This window comes from Pelophylax lessonae (assembly GCF_965119305.1).
Source record: "Pelophylax lessonae genome assembly, chromosome: 13".
Lineage (NCBI taxonomy): Eukaryota > Metazoa > Chordata > Amphibia > Anura > Ranidae > Pelophylax > Pelophylax lessonae.
Window position 1 is genome coordinate 147,402,829 of NC_138780.1, and position 20,417 is coordinate 147,423,245.

The following is a 20,417-nucleotide window of genomic DNA, read 5'->3' on the forward strand; positions in this document are numbered from 1 at the left end:
ATGATTTACTCCACGATGCATTTAGGCAAAACAAAAATGGCATATATATATATATATCATAAAGCAAAACTCCACCCAAAAGGGGAAGTTCCACTTTAAGTCCTCCTCCCCTCCTCCCCCATATTTGGCATGTTTTTTTTTTTTTGGTGGGGAAGGGGATCCGAGCGGAAGTCCTCCTTACCTCCTTCCACCCCACAGCCTTCTGGGACATGTCATAGGTCCCAGAAGACTGCGGGACCATTCACAAAGCACAGCACGCCTTGCCCATGTGCAGTGGGCAGCCAGCTGTGAAGCTAGAAGCTGCATAGCTGGCTTCCCACAGTTAGGATGCCAGCGCCAGGAACCCAAAGGCTAGTGAAAAACTAGCCCAGGTGAGGACGACGATGGATCCTTGGACAGGTATGTGTCCATTTATTAAAAATCAGCAGGTACAGTATTTTGCAGCTGCTGACGTTTTATTTATTTATTTTTTGCCCAAAGTGAACCTTCTCTCTAATGAAACATGATGCCATGGGTACTTTCTCTTTTCATGGGGTGGTGGTGGGTGTTCCTTTCTACTTCACTGATTGGTGCTCATATAGGTCAGGGCTGGGTTGTAGGCAGAAGAGATGGCTGCCTTCATCAGGAGGGGGCACAAAAGTGCAGTAGGTAGCTCACAGCTTATAAACAGGGGGAGAATTTTGTCTTTTTGCCTTGGGTGCTAAAAGATCTAGTTTCAGCATTGTTCCCATATATTGACATGTGAGGTCTATTCTGTTCAGGAGTGTTGTGAGCTCAGGCCAACAGGATGACCCACCCCCAAGTGGTGTGTCCATGACAGCCTGGGCCCATGAGTAGTGGATTCGATGGTAGTGGGCATCTTCTAACCTGAATGAGGACCATTGCAGGATTGCACAACAGTGACACTGTGGGGTTGATTTATTAAAACTGGAGAGTGCAAACTCTGGTGCATCTTTGTGTAGAAACCAATCAGCTTCCAGATCTTAGGCCCCTTTCACACATGCGGACCGTTCAGATCCGCCTGTCAGTTTTTCAGGTGGATCTGAATGGATGCCCAATGCATCTCTATGGGGCAGTGGATGTCAGCAGAGACATGTCCGCTGACACCCGCTGCCATCCGATCCGATCCTGTCCGTGAAATCCGGACGGATGGAAACCCTATTTTCCATCCGTCCAGCGGATTGGATCGGATGAGAATGGACAGGCGGTCAATTCTCATCCGATTCCCCCATAGAGGACAGCAGGGACCTTACAGCTCCGTCTCCACACACAGAGTGGAGACGGAGCTGCCAGCGGGGGATCGGAGGATCGATCCCCCGCTGAGAAAAATGGACAGTGTAAAAGGGGCCTTACTGTAAAAGCTTAATTGAACAAGCTGAAGTCAGAAGCTGATTGGCTACCATGCACAGCTGCACCAGAATTTGCACTCTCCGGTTTTAGTAAATCAATCCCTGTGAGTGACTGCTTATGAGAGGAAATGAGTGATGGGAGAAAAGCTGCTTTTCATTTAAAAGCTACAGAGCCAATTTTTGTTTTTTAGTTGAATAAGGAAGGATTAGAGCCTCTCTCATGTTTTTATTGCCCTTGGTGTACCTATTGAGAAGATTTTTGCTTACTTCCCATCCTGACAGTGAAAGTAGCTGAAGCAGTTTGTAACCAATGAAAGTCATCAATGAAGACAAAACGTTTGGATCGAAAGAGATACCATTCAACAGCTAACTAAATAGATTCAAAATGCAGGTTGTCAAAATATTAGGCTTTTTGGTTGTAATATGGCTAGAGAAAGCAAATATTTTCTCAAAGTCTCCACTTTTAAACTTTTAAGCTAGCAAACAGTTGATGTCACCTTAAAGGGACACCCAGCCCACCCCTCTAGATATACTGTGTAAACGTACCCATCACCGCTCCCCACCCCCTGTATTGTGCTCACTAAAGCTGGCCATACACTATTTGAATTTGGACCTGTTGCTGATGAACAGGACGAAACATGCTCAGTGCGTGGCCCTGTTGCAACCTCCCACCTGAAATCCTTTGATTCAAAAATTGAAGGACCGGGACAGAAAATTTCTGGGTGCGAACAGCAGCTGCATCCACTTAGATGTAGCCACTGTTCTGGTATTCTGACAGTCACTGGAGCCGGCTGTCAGAATATAATAGCAGCAGTGGGAGATTTGTTCTCCATCCGATCTGAATGTAAAAAATCTGACTGTGTATGGCCAGTTTAACAATGCTTCAGCTTGAATGCCTGATCAGACAGGAGTTGTTGCTGCAGTGGCAGGGCAGTCAGGGATGTTCCAACTAAATAAGCTTTTTACTACCCATGCAATGATTCCTAGCAGTCCTTGTCCTTCTCAGTGAGAGGTCCGGATGTGTAGACACCCTAAATCTGTGTGCTGAGTTGCCATCTAGCATAGCTACTCTATTAGGAAAAAAATGATCTCACATAGATGTAGGAGTGTGTGATTAGAGACCCTGCTCTAATTGAGGAACTTGTTACGTGGCTATAATTAACTTAATTATAATTAGAACTCTTTGAAATGATCAGCTAATTACCTGCTGTGTGTTATTTCACTGTTTCTGTATCTGAAGGAGAAAGCATATGTAATGATAATTTTTAAAGGAAACCATTCCCGGGAAAAATATGGAAGTTGTCATTGTTGGTTTGTCATTTTGGAAATGCTAGTTGACTGGCTGTCATTCAGATCCTCTAGCTGCAATACTTTGAGTCAGTGGCTTTGAACATTATTGTCAAAAGTATTTGCGACACCTGCCTTTACACGCACATGAACTTTAATGGCATCCCAGTCTTAGTCTGTAGGGTTCAATATTGAGTTGGCCCACCCTTTGCAGCTATAACTGCTTTAACTCTTCTGGGAAGGCTGTCCACAAGGTTTAGGAGTGTGTCTATGGGAATGTTTGACCATTCTTCCAAAAGTGCCTTTGTGAGGTCAGACACTGAGGTGGGACAAGAAGGCCTGGCTCGCAATCTCCACTCTAATACATCCTAAAGGTGTTCTATCGGGTTGAGGTCAGGACTCTGTGCAGGTCAGTCAGGTTCCTCCACCCCAAATTTGCTCATCCATGTCTTTATGGACCTTGCTTTGTGCACTGGTGCGCAGTCATGTTGTAACAGGAAGGGGCCATCCCCAAACTGTTCCCATAAGTTGGGAACATGATATTGTCCAAAATGTCTTGGTATGCTGACGCCTTAAGAGTTCCCTTCACTGGAACTAATGCCTCGTACACACGCAACGATTATCGGCCGACCGATCGGCTGACTTTTGTCCAGTGTTGTTGTGTTGGTTGAAATGTGCTCTAGACTGCACACAAATTTTCTCGGCCAACAAAAATCGACTTCAGAAGTGATGTCATGTGATGGTTTACTTTCCGTGTGTTTTTTCATCTCTGAGCATGCCCAGTCTTGCTCATCAGATTTTTGTCTGCCGAAATCTGTACTGACTGACGGAAAATCGGCCGTTGTGGTGACGGCCAACAAAAATTTTATAGCATGCACACCAGATTTTTTTCGCCCGAAAAGTCGGAGTCGGTTGTTGGAAGCATCATACTAACAAGCCAAAAAACGGCCGATCGGACGTTGGCCGAAAATTCACGGCCAACTCTTGTCGCGTGTGTATGGGGCATAAGTGGCCAAGCCCAACCCCATACCATAATCCCCCCTCCCCCAAAGGATTTTAACCAGTGCCCAAAGCAAGGTTCGTAGACTGAACTGCCTCTGTTTTTGGATTAGGGCAGGGTTTCTCAACCAGTGTTCCATAGAACCCTTGGGTTCCTTCAGAGGTTGCTAGGGGTTCCTTGAGCAGGGAGCAGTTTCCGCCTCTCAGATAAGTTCCCACTGACACCGTTGATAATTTTTGCTATCTGTTAGGGGGTAATTCTTCCCAATGACCACAAGTGTAAGGAGTACAGAGTGCTGTTTCATATTTTTAAAAATGTTAAGTGGGAGGCAGCACCTTTACTATGTATACTTTATAAATTATATTTACTATAAAAATAAGACAAGTCACAGTTCTGTAATGAAAAATATTGCACAAAATAGTTTCTTCCACCAAATGTACTATACTGGTGTTGTAAATCCAACTTGTAATTCAGCTCTTCGTGATAGTTTGGTTAGACGTTTAAATGACCAGGTAGTCTATGTAAATGGTCATAAAATAACATGGCAGTAAAAAATAAATATCTGTGTAATTTTATATTCTACCAAATAAAGACCTTGTCAGTGCTTGTTTGGCTTCCTTCTTTCCCATTTGTTTGTGATGTATCTTCTGTACATGTGTTTGTATCTAACAGCAAACATCAAAGTGAGAATTCTTTGCTTCTGTCTGAATCCTAATGTTACTAACATGTATGTCACTTGTATTTAGTTTCTTTCCAAATTCTGGGACTCTTGATGTCTCTGTTGTGTCTTCCTTTCTTGATGTCCTTTACATCTGAATATCTCCTTATTCCTTACATTTCTTCAGAGACAGTGAGTCTATATATATATATTCTTTTAATGCTCCTAAAACTGACACATAGGAGGTGATTTACTAAAACTAGAGAGCGCAAAATCTGGTGCAGCTGTGCATGGTAGCCAATCAACTTCTAACTTTGGCTTGTTCAATTAAGCTTTGACAAAAAAACTTGGAGCTGATTCGCTTTTATGCACAGCTGAACCAGGTTTTGCACTCTCCAGTTTAGTAAATCAACCCACAGCCTTAGCTTGGCATGTTATACACTAGTAAAATACCTAGACCTGTCATCAGTCTGGTTTAGAGGGTATGTATGACCTTAAATAAATTATAGCTTTTGTTAAAGAACTATCAGGAACATATTACCGATATTGAAGATGTTATTTAGAGGTATGAGCCAGCAAAACTAAAAGCTTGGCAACAACTTAAATTCTAGACTCCAAAACCAAGGTTAAAATGTAACCCGACCAAAATATTTATTTTTTTTTGTAGTGTGTGACAAGGGTTAGAACTTCTGTCAGGTTTTTCTTTCTGTTTGTGACCCCCTAAGAACATTCCTCTACACTTCTGTCCACAGAGGCCATACCGGAATTATTTATATCATTCCCTTTCAAAATGAGTGTAACCTGTCACCTTTGATAGATGTCACCAGAACAAGTGTCCCCAATAGAAGATATTTCCCTTCAATTTATTTTCCAGTGACTTTTGTAAAATGTTAAATTCTCCTTCACTTTTTGGTCCACAAGAAAAAAACAGCAAGGTTTGATTTTACAATTGGGGACAGCAATGAAATCTAAGAGGGGTCTAATTCTCTCCTACTCTATCCAACCCTCAAGAAAAAAAAAAAGTTTTGGCTACAGTTATACTTTAAGTGTATTAATGAGAATATTGCTTAGGAGCAGAGGCGTAGTCTACTGCACATACATTTGTGTCTAAATTTACAATTGAAGACACACCAGTTGTTCTATTTTAAAGTAAACTTGGAAAGTAAAACTAAGCATGTGATAAAAAAAATGCATACCACCTTAAGGGTAACCCCCCCATGTCAGATTGTCCAGCATTTAGAGCATAGGTGTCCAACCTTTTGGCTTCTCTGGGCCACGTTGAGTGTAGAGAAATTTTCTTGGGCTGCATATAAAATATATACTATAGTTAAGGTATATAAGTAATAAAATGCCACCGTGCCCTCCCCGCGCAGCCGCACCCCCACCCCCCCCCCCCACTAATTTAACACAACTAGAGAATGATCAAATGAAATGGAATCAGTATACAGAGGTTTAGTTCTTCTGAGATAATAAATGAACACTCTAACCACCATGACCACTTTAGTGATTTGAAGTGGTCATGGTGGTAGGAGTCAGAATCACTGCCCATGCTCACATCCCCCCCCCCCTTCCCTCTGAGGCAGCCTCTGCCTGCCGTTAGTTGGAAGCCGCTGTGGCCATGCCCCCGACCGACTTCCTTCCTCCCCAGCAAAAAAAAAAAATTGTCAGGGGGCAGTGGGCCGCATTGCCTGGGGTTCCGGGCCGCAGGTTGGACATGCCTGATTTAGAGCTTAACTTTTCATGTAAAATGTGAGCTTCAGCCTATTCCTGGCTGCTCATCTCAAAAAAGCCCAAGTAAACTTACGGTTTATACCTGCTAAATACATTCCAGGCTAATCAAAAGAAAAGGTGTTCAAATTTATACAGTTTGTTTTCTTTGGAATGCAGCCACAGCCTTAGTAGAAAAGTGTGTCCACGGCCAGCATACTCCAGATTTCAATATTTTTATTCAATTTTCAGCAGTTCTAGGTGCAACAATTCAGGTAGAACAAAATCTCCCAAGTACAACCTTACAAGAAGGAATAAATGAATGGAGTGGGCAACTAGATGGCAAATTAGGTTTAACGTTGAAAAAATTAAAGTAATGCACTTGGGGGTTGAAAATATAAACGCAAGTTACTTACTAGGGGGAGAAGCTTTGGGGGATTGCAGGATGGACAAGGATCTGGAGGTCCTAGTAGAAGATAGACTAAGCAATAGCATACAATGTAAAGCTGCAGCAAGCAAAGCTAGAAGAATATTAGCATGCATTAAAAAGGAATCCACTCCAGAGATAAAACAATAATCCTGCCACTTTATAAAACTCTGGTTTGGTCACATCTGGAGTAATCCCTATCCTCAAAAGGGATGTGCTGGACCTGGAGAAAGTCCAGAGAAGGGCAATAAAATTAATAAGGGGACTGGAGGACCTCAATTACGAGAAACGGCTGCAAGCACTAAACTTATTCTCCGTGGGAAAGAGATGCTTGAGAGGAAATAAAACAGCGATACATAAATATCTTAATGGTGATCCCAATAAGTGTATGCCTCAAAAGAATTAGGACTCTACCAAATAGGGGGTGTCATCATCCTAATAATAACAGTATTGATATGGCCAGGAAATACCCTCATCAGACCCCTAGTATAAGGAAAATTGACTCTCGGTACCCAAAAAGTAGCGCAAATTGTGTATAAAAAAAAAAAAAAAGTTTACATTTTATTTATACAAAAATTGGTTAAAGGACAACATATCCAAAGACATAAAATAAACTATGTCTGCAATACCATTTATGTTGTTGTGTTGGTGTTGCTGGTAATATGGTATCCTTAGATGAATCCTAAGAACATGGATGTAATTCATTCTTGATGTATAGCAAATCCTCTACATGTTTTGCGGTGGCTACTGCTTCTTTGGGAGGAATTTGCTACTATCATCACAAAGATCAACTGCCAACAAATAGCAGCACCAGTAAGGGAACCCAAAGGTACTCCCCCTCGGCAGACATGGGGGATAACCATAAGCACACATATCAATGTAACGGCAGAATCGTTGTGTAGATCAACCTGGGGGAGAGCTATTACCCACAGCCACTGTGCACTTCACCAAGGTAAGGAACCAGTTCAAAGTAGTTCTTGTAGTGTATTAGAGATATCTATATCCCACTTGTCTGTAGCCCGGCTATCCGGATCGCCTTAAGACTCCAATGGTGCTATCAATGGCATGAATTCCCCCAGGTTTGCAGCCAATAGTGAACCCAGCAAACTATTCAGTCTCAGGGAGTGTAAGAAGACACGGGGCCACACATAGAGACTGGAGTAGAAGCGGTTTAACCTTAAGTTGCATAGGGAGTTTTTCACTGTCAGGACAATAAGGATGTGGAACTCTCTTCCACATTTCGTGGTGTCAGCAGGAAGTATTGATCGTTTTAGCCACTTGACGATCGCCCACAGTACATTTACATCATTCATTTTATGCTAACTACCGTTGTTATGGTAGCAGCTAGCTGCCATAACCCTGGTATTTTCTTGTTCTGTGGGCAATTGTCTGCAAAATAAAAGTGGTCTCATTTGCAGATTCACCACGTGAATACTTTTAGAGGCGGTAGGAGAGGTACCCCCCTCCCGCTGCTTCGTGTTCGTTTCCCCCATTTACCGGAGAGATCTGCAGAAGCGATCTGATCTGCTGGAAGGATGGGCAGGAAGTTGAATGAGGCCAAGATGGTCCCCAGTCGACTCTATGCCCTTGAAGGATCGGAGCGACGCCTGACGTCAAGTCCGCCTCATGGCCTTAAAAGGTTAAAAAAAAATGTCTTTTCTTTTTTGCTTTGAAAGGTAAATGAGAGATCTAGGGTCTTTTTGACCCCAAATCTCTCAATAAAGAGGACCTGTCATGCTTATTTCTATGAATGTTCTAGGAGCTCTAGGTGCTGCCACAATACACCAAGGATTAGCGCACCCTTCTTTATCATATTACCTAATGCTTATTTCTATAACAAGGGATGTTTACATTCCTTGTAATAGGAATAAAAGTGATAAAAAATAATAATTAAAGGGATAGTGTAAAAATAAAAATTAAAATAAATAAGAATTTTTTTTTAAAGTGCCCTTTCCCTCCCTTTTTGGGCTAACTTTACTGTTTTTTTTTTTTTATTCAAAAAAAGTGTATTTTTTCCATAATAATTGTGTTTGAAATACTGCTGTGCGCAAATACCGTTTGTGTCAAAGTGACTTTGTGCAAAAGGTCTGGGGGCGCATGCCGCTGGCGACCCGCTCCCACTGTGACTGGACAGCGGTCCGGAGGACCCATAGTTCACGGCACCCTACGATCGTTCAGGAGAGATGCAGAACGGCGGTCTGCTTATGTAAACAAGGCAGACCGCTGTTCTGTGAGAGGGAAAGATGGAGAGCTTGTGTTTCTGCTAAGCAGGAACAGGAATCTCTGTCTTCCCCCAGTGATTGCCCCTGATGTTAACCCCTTCCCTGCCAGTGTCATTAGTATAGTGACAGTGCATATTTTTAGCACTGATCACTGTTTTAGTGTCACTGGTCCCCAAAAAAGTGTCAGAAGTGTAAGTTAGTGTCCGATTTGTCCTGCTAAAAATCTCTGATCTCCGCCATTACTAGTAAAAAATAAATAAGTAAATAAAACTTACATAAAAATCTCCCATAGTTTGTAGACCCTATAACTTTTGTGCAAACCAATCAATATACGCTTATTGGGATTTTTTTTTTTTACCAAAAATATGTAGCAGAATACATATTGGCTTAAACTGATGAAGAAATTTGATTTTAAATTTTTTTTATTGGGTATGTTTTATAGCAGAAAGTAAAAAATATAGTTTTTTTTTCAAAATTGTTGGTTTGTTTTTGTAGTGCAAAAAATTAAATCCGCAGAGATAATCAAATACCACCAAAAGAAAGCTCTATTTGTGGGAAAAAAAGGACATCAATTTTATTTGGGTACAGTGTTGCACGACCACACAATTGTCAGTTAAACTAACACGGTGCCATATTGCAAAAAATGGCCTGGTCATGAAGGGGTACCGAAGAGGTTAAAGGACCAAGAGTTATGTTCTACAGACAAAGCCAATCTTGATTTTTACAGAAAAAGTCAAGATCTGTACACAAATGCTAGAAGCCTTTATGTCTGGATAAACTAATAATGTTGTCATGCAGTTTTCACTTAAATAAACTCTTCCCCCTGCATTTTTTTCATCATCTGCTCAGTTTGAATTGCTGACATTGACAGTAAAGGGGCAACTATAACGCATTGTTGGCTGGGGTAATGCCATCTCCAACATTTATACCATTGTGCATCATTGAATGGGACTTTAAATTACAGTATTTCAAAATGCACAAACATAAAACCAAGATATAAAAATGTAAAATGTATTTATACAAAAAGATTACATATATTGTCACATAATACGCTTTATTAAAAATGTTTGGTACGTATAGGGCCAAAGAGTTAATAGTGTCTCCCAACATCTTTACATGAGCATCTAGAGTAAATGTACCAACAAACGTAATTAAGTGATAATATTCTACTGTATATATTCTTTTTGTGTTATTAAACCTTATATTTTTGATTTTGATTTTCTGGTTGTATGTTCTGAAGTAGTGTAATTTCAAGTCCCGTTTATTAATGCACAATGGTGAAGATTTATAACGGGTTTACTTTAAAAAATTTAAAAAAACTGAGCTGACTGGCACTAGATCTCAACGGCTTCCAAAGGACCAAGGTGTTAGGTTGAAAGAATTTATGATTATAATATACAGTAAAATTATTTTTTTATATTTAAATTAAATACCAATATTTATTTACTCATGCACATTAAGGTTTATTAAAATGTTTTAATAGTTTGACTATTTCGTATGTCCTTTATCATGAGATGAAAAGAAGCTTAACTTCCATAATGCTTGTTCTGTAGCTCACAGACATAAACTTTTGACACGCCTGCAAAATTAAAAGCCTGGTGAGTTCTCGATGAACCAATTCTGGTCATGGTGAAAGATATGGCCAGCCAGAATTTCTTCCAGCCGGTCTCATCCTGGATTTCTCGCATGTGTGAAGCCGTTCATATTACTGGTGGTCCAGTATCTAGTTCTCAGACAGATGTAAATGATTCAGAGTCAAGACTGAATAGAAGCCAAGGCTCTGAGTATAATGGTGAATATGAGCAGAACCCGGACGAATTATCAGAAGATGAAGAGCTGTCGTATGGAAACCCACCTCTTGTTGTTCATACATCGGATGCAGAGTCATGGACCTCTACTGATGAAGAGGAGGAAAGCTCTAGCGTAGCCCCGAAGCTAGCAGAATCAAGGAGTAGCACACCACGTCGACCTGAACGACGGCGTTCTCCAGGTAAAAACCCAGAGGATGGCAGTGTTTTAGAAACACTCTCAACAATTCCAGAAGATAATGAAGAATATGTAAATAGAGAAATAACCGCTCTTATAAAGGATCTTGAAACAACATCTTTTAGCTCTTTAGGAACAGTTAATGGCCAGATTTCCAGAGGTAAGACAATCATTTTTGTTCCCGTACAACTTTGTTTTCTATACGTAATTTGCCCATTTTTCTTTTGTATAAAATTGATGTTCTGGATGATGAAGCCACATAACACAATTTTTCCAAATAACTATCTCTAAAATGTTTGTTTGCTGCAGATTCAAAGCACACTGTGTCACTTTTGTATACCTAAATATGCTTGTTTTTAAACTTGATTAACTATACCGGAAAAATGAGGGTACTCACTTTGTAAGTGTTGCCATAGTAACCAAACAAGCTAAATGAAAAGAGAAAGGCACTCAAACCAATAAGGTAGGACCCAAGTATTGATGAAAAGCAGTTAAAAAAAGGCAAACGAGGCTAATGCCTCGTACACACGCAACGATTATCGGCTGACCGATCGGCCAACTTTTGTCCAGTGTTGTTGTGTTGGTTGAAATGTGCTCTAGACTGCACACAAATTTTCTCGGCCAACAAAAATCTACTTCAGAAGTGATGTCATGTGCTGGTTTACTTTCCGTGTGTTTTTTCTTCTCTGAGCATGCCCAGTCTTGCTCATCAGATTTTTGTCTGCCGAAATCTGTACTGACTGACGGAAAATCGGCCGTTGTGTTGTTGGCCAACAAAAATTTTATAGCTTGCACACCAGATTTTATTCGGCCGAAAAGTCGGAGTCGGTTGTCGAAAGCATCATACTAACAAGCCGAAAATCGGCCGATCGCAACGTTGGCCGAAAATTCACGGCCAACTATCGATGCGTGTGTACAAGGCATTACAGTACTGTAGGCCACGTTTGGCTTTTTGCAACTGCTTTTCATCCAATCCTTGGGCTTTACCCTATTGGTTTGAATGCCATTTTCTTTTCTTTTTATACTTGGTTTTAAAAGGGTATTTATTAGCAAATGTAATGTATAGCAAAAGAAAACACATTTTTATCTTTAGTAAGCTTATTCGATGACTTGCTGGTTTCTGGGATGAATTGTGGTTTTTACTATATATTCTGTTTTACATTTTTGCTTGTATTCTTGCCTATGAAGAAAAACTTTTAAAAAATAAGCTAACTAAGTAATTACTCTACGTGGCCAAATGTATGTGATTACCTGGTCAGCACATCTATATGAGCTTGCTGGACACCCCATTACAAAACTATAGGCACATTTTTGCAATTTTAACAGTCTTCACCATTGTAAGAAGGTTTGCCACAAGATTTTGCAGTGTGCCCGTGAGAAATTTTTCTCAGTTAGCCAAAAGAGCAGTTGTGAGGCCAGGTACTGATGTTTGATGAGAGGAACTGGCTCCTAGTGTTCCAATTCATTACAAAACATGTTCAGTAGTGTTGAGGTCAGGTCTTTGTGCAACCCTCCACACCAAACCATGTCTTTATGGAGCTTGCCTTGTACACTGGTGCACAATCATGCTGGTATAGAAAATTACCTTTCCTAAACTGTTGTCACATGCTTGGAAGTGCACAGGTGTCTACAATGTCTTTATATGCTGTAACATTAACCACTTACCGCAAAGTGATTTAGGACTACGTCGGCAAACTTTGCGGTAGTATACCGGGATGATGCCTCTAGCTAGAGGCACCATCCCGGTACCGTGGTTTACAGCCAATGGTTGGCTTTCCGTCGGTAACGACCAATGCGGCTCGGGAGCCGCTCGATCGTTACCTGGGTGAGCTGGAAGGGATATCCCCCCCCCACTCCCGCCGCCTTCCGTGACTTTGCTCGGGGCTCCCGTCCTACCCGGAGCCCCGAGCACCCAGCCAGCACGTCCGCTGGCTGGATGGAGTCCCGATCAAAGCCGGAAACGGCTTCGATCAGGTCTCCGATGACGTAACCCGGAGGCGGCGTCCATGAAGTCACTTCCGGGTTACTGTGCTGCAAAAGGCGGCAAATTTAAAAAACGGCTGTATGCAAAAACGCAGTTTTCCGCGTTTTGCATACATGGAAGTGTAGTGGAGGGGTCTAGGGTCTTTCAGACCCTTGATCCCTCCATAAAGAGTACCTGTCACTGCATATTGGTGTCACAAGGGATGTTTACATTGCTTTTGACAGCAATAAAATTAATCAGATTTTTTTTTTTTTTTAAAAAACCTGTAATAAATTGAAAAAAAAAAAAAAAAATGTAGCCGTCCCCATCACCGTTAGCTCGCGCACAAAAAAAAATGTATACGGAAGTCGAGCCGCGAATGAAATCGCTGTTCAAACCACACATGTGAGGTATCGCCACGATTGCCATAACGTGGGCAATAATTTAAAAAAAAGAGCCACACTCTAACTCTAAACTGGTAACCGTTAAAAAAAATTTAAAACGTCGCCTATTGAGATCTCTATTGACCGTAGTTTGTCGCCATCCCACGGGGGGACGCAATTTTAAACTGTAACATGTTGGGTATCTATTTACTCGGCGTGACATCATCTTTCACAATATACAAAAAAAATGGGCTGACTTTACTGTTTAATATTTTTTAAATGCAGTGAAATGTGATTTTTCAAATATTTTCCAAAAAAATTGTGTTTTAAAGACCGCTGCACAAATACCGCGTGACAAAAAATATTGCAATGACCGACATTTTATTCTCCAGAGTCTTTGCTAAAAAATATATATATATAATGTTTGGGGCTTCTAAGTAGTTTTCTAGGAAAAAATACTGGTTTTAACTTGTAAACAAAAAGTGTCCGAAATAGGGCTGGGGCTTAAGTGGTTAACAGAACCCTTTACTGGAAATACCTGAATTCCATAATTAGGAGGGATGTCCATATACTTTTGGCTATATTGTTCCATTTCAGTTTAATATCAAAATGTATGGTATGCCTTCATTTGTTTTCATGTTTTGACTATATAAATGTATATGTGTATTTTCTTCATTGTATGACATACATGATCATGGTGAAATACATGGCTTTTCGTACTATATAGTAAAGCTTTTTGAGACAAATATAAAGCTGTCATTGCTGAACTCTTTCTGAAATATCCGTTGATTGGTTGTCTCCGAGTCCCTCTGGTTTAAAATGGAATTATACCTTCACATGAACATTTTTTTTTTAAAATGGCCCTCAGGAGCTTTATGTTATAATGTACCCAGTGTCGTATATAATGTTCAGTTTCCCTTTTTTCTATCATAAAAGATTTACTTTAAAGGATATCCAAACCCAAAAACAAAAATGTATTCTCTTACAGCTTAGATGTGGTGGCTGCATTCGTTTTCCTTAGGTCCTTCTTCATTTTTACCTTGTGATTTTCTGAGTCCTGCTTGAGTTCTCTACTGTGCACTACCCCTTCCACATTATGGAAATACAGAAAGGGAAGGTGTTCTGTAGTCTGAACACCCCTCCAGTTGTAGAGTGATAATGCAACTTTTTTTTTAGATGCAGTACATTGAGTGAGCATTGTCACATTAGAACTGGAAGTGTGTTAATGTCTGGATCACTAGCTGGAATAAAGGTAAAACGCCTTAAAAAAAGGTAAACAAATGCAGCCATCAGACTATGGACTGACTAGTATTATAGTTTTGTCATATACTATATTGTCAAAAGTATTGGGATGCCTGACCTTACACATATATGAACTTTAATGGCATCCCAGTTTTAGTCCATAGGGTTCAATATTGAGTTGGCCCACCCTTTGCATCTATATCAACTTCAATTCTGCTGCCCAGGAGGTTTAGGAGTGTGTCTATAGGAATGTTTGACCATTCTTCTAAAAGCGCATCTGTGAGGTCAAGGAACTGATATTTGATGAGAAGGCCTGGATCACAGTCCCCGCTCTAATTCATCCCAAAGGTGTTCTATCAGGTTCAGAACTCTGTGCAGGCCAGTTAAGTTCCTCCACCCCAAACTCGCTCATCCATGTCTTTATGGACCTTGCTTTGTGCACTGGTGTGCAGTCATGTTGGAACAGAAAGGGGCCTTCCCCAAACTGTTCCTACAAAATTGGGAGCATTAAATTGTCCAAAATGTCTTGGTATGCAAACACCTTAAGAGTTCCCTTCACTGGAACTAAAAGGCCCAGCCCAATCCCTGAAAAACAACCCCACACCATAATCCCCGTACACCAAATGAATTGGACCAGTACAGAATGCAAGGTCCATAAAGATATGAGAGACACATCGTTTTGGGTGGAGGAACCTGACTGGCCTGCACAGAGTTCTGACCTCAACCCGATAGAACACCTTTGATATGAATTAGAGCACAGACTGAGAGCCAGGCCTTCTTGTCCACATCAGTGCCTGACCTCACAAATGCGCTGCTGGAAGAATGGTCAAACATTCCCATAGACACACTCTTAAACCTTGTGGACGGCCTTCCCAGAAGAATTGAAGCTGCTATAGCTGCAAAGGGTGGGCCAACTCAATAATGAACCCTGCTGACTAAGCCTGGGATGCCATTAAAGTTCATGTGCGTGTTAGGGTAGGTGTCCCAATACTTTTGGTAATATAGAGTAGCTCTGCCTTCATGGATACCATATTCATCAGCGTAGAACACACACGTTTTCCTCCTAAAAATGGAGGGCAAAGCTGCAGTGCATGTTATATGCTGATATGATATATAAAAAAAAAAAAAAACCCAGGCAGCGCTGAGAGGCAGAGGGGGCAGAAGGAAGGCTGAACGGTCACTTTTAAAGGAAGTCCCGCCTCCTATGATAGACAGCACAGTGGCCGGGACGTGTGACGTCTATCATAGGCGCCGGAATTTCAGATGACAGTGGCCGCTCGTCCTCCCTTCTCCTCGGCCCGGCCCACCCCCGCTCTGTGTAATGGCGCTGGCGAGGCTGCAATAAATGACACTGCGCTGGCGAGGCTGCAATAGATGACACTGCCCTTGCGAGGCTGCAATAAATGATGCTGCGCTGGCGAGGCTGCATTCATGGGCACTGGTGAGACTGCATTGCTGGACACTGCGCTAATGAAGCTGCATTCATGGACACTGGTGAGGCTGCATTCATGGGCACTGGTGAGGCTGCATTGCTGGACACTGCGCTGATGAGGCTGCATTCATGGGCACTGGTGAGGCTGCATTTAAAAAAAAGAAAGTTCTGAGTTCAAAGCTGTTTATTTCAAATTTAAACTTTTTTCCCTGAAATTTCACTCCTAGAATTGAGGTGCGTGTTATACGCCGATAAATACGGTAACTCAAAGAGCCACAATTGTTTCTAATTTACAGCTACAAACATAAATATAAATTGTGGAACGCCATTTGCAGTTACCCAATAAAAAGGCAGTATTAATCATGTATGGTTTTATTTGCTTTATAATCAGTCCCTCATATCTGTAGATTATTAGAACTTTATGTCTAAGTACCTTTTCTCGTTCACCACCCTCCTTTTTTTGATTTACGATGACAGCTTGTAAGATAAATTGCCTCAAAAAAGAAAGTTAAGTCAAATGCTTTTTGTTTCCATGGTGACAGTCCTGAATACTCACTGCTGGCGAGGTTGCCAAGGGTGATGTAACAGAAAAAATAGACTCTCCATTTAATTAGCTATGATTACAGAGCACAAGTAGAGCTTTCAAATGCTAGCCTTTTAATGCGGCTTTTTCTTTCTTTCTTTTTTTTATTTTTTTTATACTAATTGATCCTAATGTTTAGACCTTGTTTTTTCTTGAGTCAAGACTTTTTTAGTTTCACTTAAGCCGAGTAAGATAAAAAGCTTCCATAGTGATGTCAAAGATAAATGACTGTTGATCCTGATCCTTTTACTAATAGTTGTAGTACACAGCCATCCATTGCTGTTTTATTGGTTATGTGTTTTTACAGACAATTCTGTCCTGTCACACCCTGTCAGATTTTGACATGCGGCTGCATCCATTCAGCCGCTGCATCTGCAACCACTTTCATTGACTGCCTGCATGCAGCTCGGGCAGATGCAGGCATAAAAAAGGACGCTACATGCATGCAGTACAGGTGCTAGCACCCGCCTATTTAAGGCTGTGACAGACTGTCCAGCACCCATCTTGTGTGCCTCTGTCAAGATATAGCTTCCTCCAATCTGGAACCTGGAACCAGGTATTGTAAATGAATATTGCACCCATGATCTAGATGACACTAGCTTAGGTGCAAAGTGGATTATTAAGAATTCACATTAAATATATAGCACACACAATCAGGGAGAGCCTGATCACATTACCCTAACAATGCAAACTGACAACAGGAATATAATTAACTAAGGAACAGCCAACTTAAACATACTGGCCACTTGATTAGGTACACCTTGCTGGTATCGGGTTGGACCTCCTTTTGGCTTTAGAACTGCCTTAATTCTTTGTGGCATAGATTCAACAAGGTGTTGGAAACATTCCTCAGATATTTTGGTCCATATTGACATGATAGTATCACACAGTTGCTGCAGATCCATGATGCTCTATTGGTTTGAAATTTGGTGACCGTGGAGGTCATTGGAGTACAATGACCTCATTGTCATGTTCAAGAAACCAGTTTGGGAGGATTTAAGCTTTGTGACATGGTGCATTATCCTGCTGGAAAGAGCCATCAGAAGATGGGTACACTGTAGTCATAAAGGGATGGGCATGGTCAGCAACAATACTCAGGTAGGCCGTGGCGATGCCCAATTGGTACTAAGGGGCCCAAAGTGTGCCAAGAAAATATTCCCCACACCATTACACCACCAGCCTGAACTGTTGATACAAGACAGGATGGATCCATGCTTTCATGTTGTTTATGCCAAATTCTGACCCTACCATCTGAATGTCGCAGCTGAAATCGAGACTCATCAGACCAGGCAACATTTTTCCAATCTTCTATTGTTCAAATTTGGTGACCCTGGATGAATTTCAGCCTCAGTTTCCTGTTCTTAGTTGACAGGAGTGGCATCCAGTGTGGTCTTCTGCTGCTGTAGCCCATCTGCTTCAAGGTTTGATGTGTTGTGCATTCAGAGATGGTATTCTGCATACCTTGGTTGTAACAAGTGGCTATTTGAGTTACAGTTGCCTTTTTATCGTCTCAAACCAGTCTGCCCATTCTCCTCTGACTTCTGACATCAACAAGGCATTTTTGTCCACACAACTGCGGCTCACTGGATATTTTCTCTTTTTCGGACCATTCTCTGTAAACCTGAGAGTTGGTTGTGCATGAAAATCCCAGAAGATCAGCAGTTTTTGAAATACTTAGACCAGCCCGCCTGGCACCAACAACCATGCCAGGTTCAAAGTCACTTAAATCTCCTTTCTTCCCCATTCTGATGCTCAGTTTGAACATCAGCAAGTCGTCTTCACCATGTCAAGATGCCTAAATGCATTAAGTTGCTGCCAGGTGATTGGCTGATTAGAAATTTATGTTACCAATGCAATTGGAAATTTGTTCCTAATAAAGTGTCAGTGAGTGTATAACATCCCACAATAGTTCGGTAACAAGGTAAAGTGGACACAGTTCTAATCATATCCCCCAAAGAGATGAGCTGACAGACAGAAACAATAGGTGACTCACTTAACAATGGGAATTCACACCTAGGAGGCACACAATGGGAGAGACATACTTAACAATAAACACATTATAGCAGGAGACCCCAGCATCAGGTTGTTTTGGAGCTGATTATATTAACATTTGCTCTGATTCTCATAGTCTAAAGCAGTCATTGCTGGTTTGGGCACAAATGCCCCAAACTCTGTGTGTTTTGGGGACACATGGACCAAAATCTGAAGCAAGACCACTCCAAGGGTCCCCCAGGCACACACCTCCCAAAGAGTAGTGCTCCCTTAAAAGCCAGGGCCCATAGTCAGTAGGAAAGTGCCACCTTGCAGTCCCCTCCAAAAGCCCCTGTCCCAGTTGGGTCAGAAGACGTAGAAGATTTATGATCCAAGGCTGGGGAAAGGTTGTGTCACTGTCTACCAGACTGACAACAGACTCCCTGCAATGATGAGATGAAATACCATCAATGACTGTCAGAAACCATATGATCTAGGATGCCTTGGCTTCCACTCACATGAGAGTTTTGTATTCATAGCAAGAAAAGGTTGTTTTTTTTAAATTCAATTAATACGATTTTGCAATACTGACATGTATGTTGACATGAATGTTTTTATCAATAGATCCAATATAAGGAAAATAGGCTCATAAGAAAGCCCTCCCCCCACTGATACTCTCCTTTCTTAAAAAATTAAATTTCTGACATGTGAATGTGAACTTTAGCGATACATCCAATCTAAAGAGAATTGCTTGTACGAAAACCTCTCATCCACTGTTACATGCCTTAAAATGAAAGAAAACCTAACTATAACTATTTATAAAAAAAGCATTAGTCATGCAACTGAGTAGTGAAAGAAAACAATGTCTCAGGAAGTCCAAATACAATGGGGGGGGAGGCCAGAGCTGAAAATTCCCATATATATATAGTATAGTCCAATGAGAGTGGTAAACATACATCCAAGAGTCCAAAGTTTTTAATGATAGAATCGGTAATAAACATGTTGGTAAAACCCAACATGTTTTGGGGGGGCCAAATAGACTTCTCCCTCACCAAGGCTACAAAACAAATGCAAACATAAAAGCCATAAATGTAAACAAAAAAGGCATGCATATAAAAATATGCAAAAAAAAAAGATAATTATAGAAAGTCAAGGGGTGTATATACAAGTCATAAATCTGATTCAGAAATGTTATGCAAATGGTTATATACCCCATGACTTTTATATCATGTAATTTATTTTTTTGCAAAATCACTTTTATATTTATTATGTTTTATTTTTATATTTTTTTCTTATATTTATATTTGCAATTATTTTGTAGCTCGTGTTAAGGGGAGTTGGATCCAAAATGTGTTGGTTTTTTTTCTGCTGTGATCTAATTCTATCATTAAAAATTCTGGACTCTTGGACGTTTGTTTGGCAGTGTCATTGGACTGTACAAAGAGACACAGACAGCAACTGAATGCCTAAAACAGGTTAATGCCCCAGTACTTTAGTAGGAAGGTTTAGATTCTGCATTGATTGACGCTGCAACGCCTGTGAATGAGAGGAGCCCTGAAGGATATGGATGGATGATCTTTTTGGGATAACAATCTATGCGCTCTTTTTAAGGATTTGAGGTGAGCACCCATTCACAAGGGGGTGCACGGCTGGCTGTCCACTGTGACACTCTGGTCACGTCACTTTAGGATTACATTTTGGGCTTTGTTTATTGGCTTTTTGCACTTTGAACACTGGACTTCTATATCTAAATATTTTATATTTTCTCTTTTCTATGAGTATTATATTATATTTATCACTTTATTAGCACTATTGGCACTTTAATATTATGTCACATATAAATATTTTGGGTTTTTAATAATTTAAGCACAAATTAATTAATTTAATAATTTTTTATTTGCGCAACACTATATATTTATTTCAATTAAGCACACTATTATGAGAAGTGGAGTGTCTGCGGCAAATAACTGATTGATTTAGAGCCTCAGGGTCGCTCGCAGGACTTATTCCTTATAAGGTTTAGAACAGTGTTTCTCAACCTTTTTTCAGTCAAGTCACACTTTAAAATTATGGAAAATCTCGAGGCACCCCCCAAAATTCTGGGCAGCCTTGAGGCGCCCCAGTCTAAAATGCAGCAACATCAATACATATAGCACACCCAACGTTAGAGGTGATTTATTCTTCCAAAGAAAATACACCGCTGCAAA

General features: G+C 40.8%; 1 protein-coding gene across 3 annotated transcripts in view; it reads left to right on the top strand.

Annotated features, from left to right (window-relative positions):
- The window catches only part of SYT16 (synaptotagmin 16), a 149,525-nt gene that overhangs the window by 66,863 nt on the left and 62,245 nt on the right, over window positions 1-20,417 (top strand). For 2 of the 3 annotated variants that reach the window (XM_082242621.1, XM_082242622.1), the window contains exon 3: window positions 10,204-10,796. The exons of the other annotated variant lie outside the window; for it this stretch is intronic. In XM_082242621.1, coding sequence (XP_082098747.1) covers window positions 10,277-10,796 — 520 coding nt within the window. In that variant the 5' untranslated portion in view covers window positions 10,204-10,276. The remainder of the gene's footprint in view (window positions 1-10,203; window positions 10,797-20,417) is intronic. 3 annotated transcript variants of the gene reach the window in all.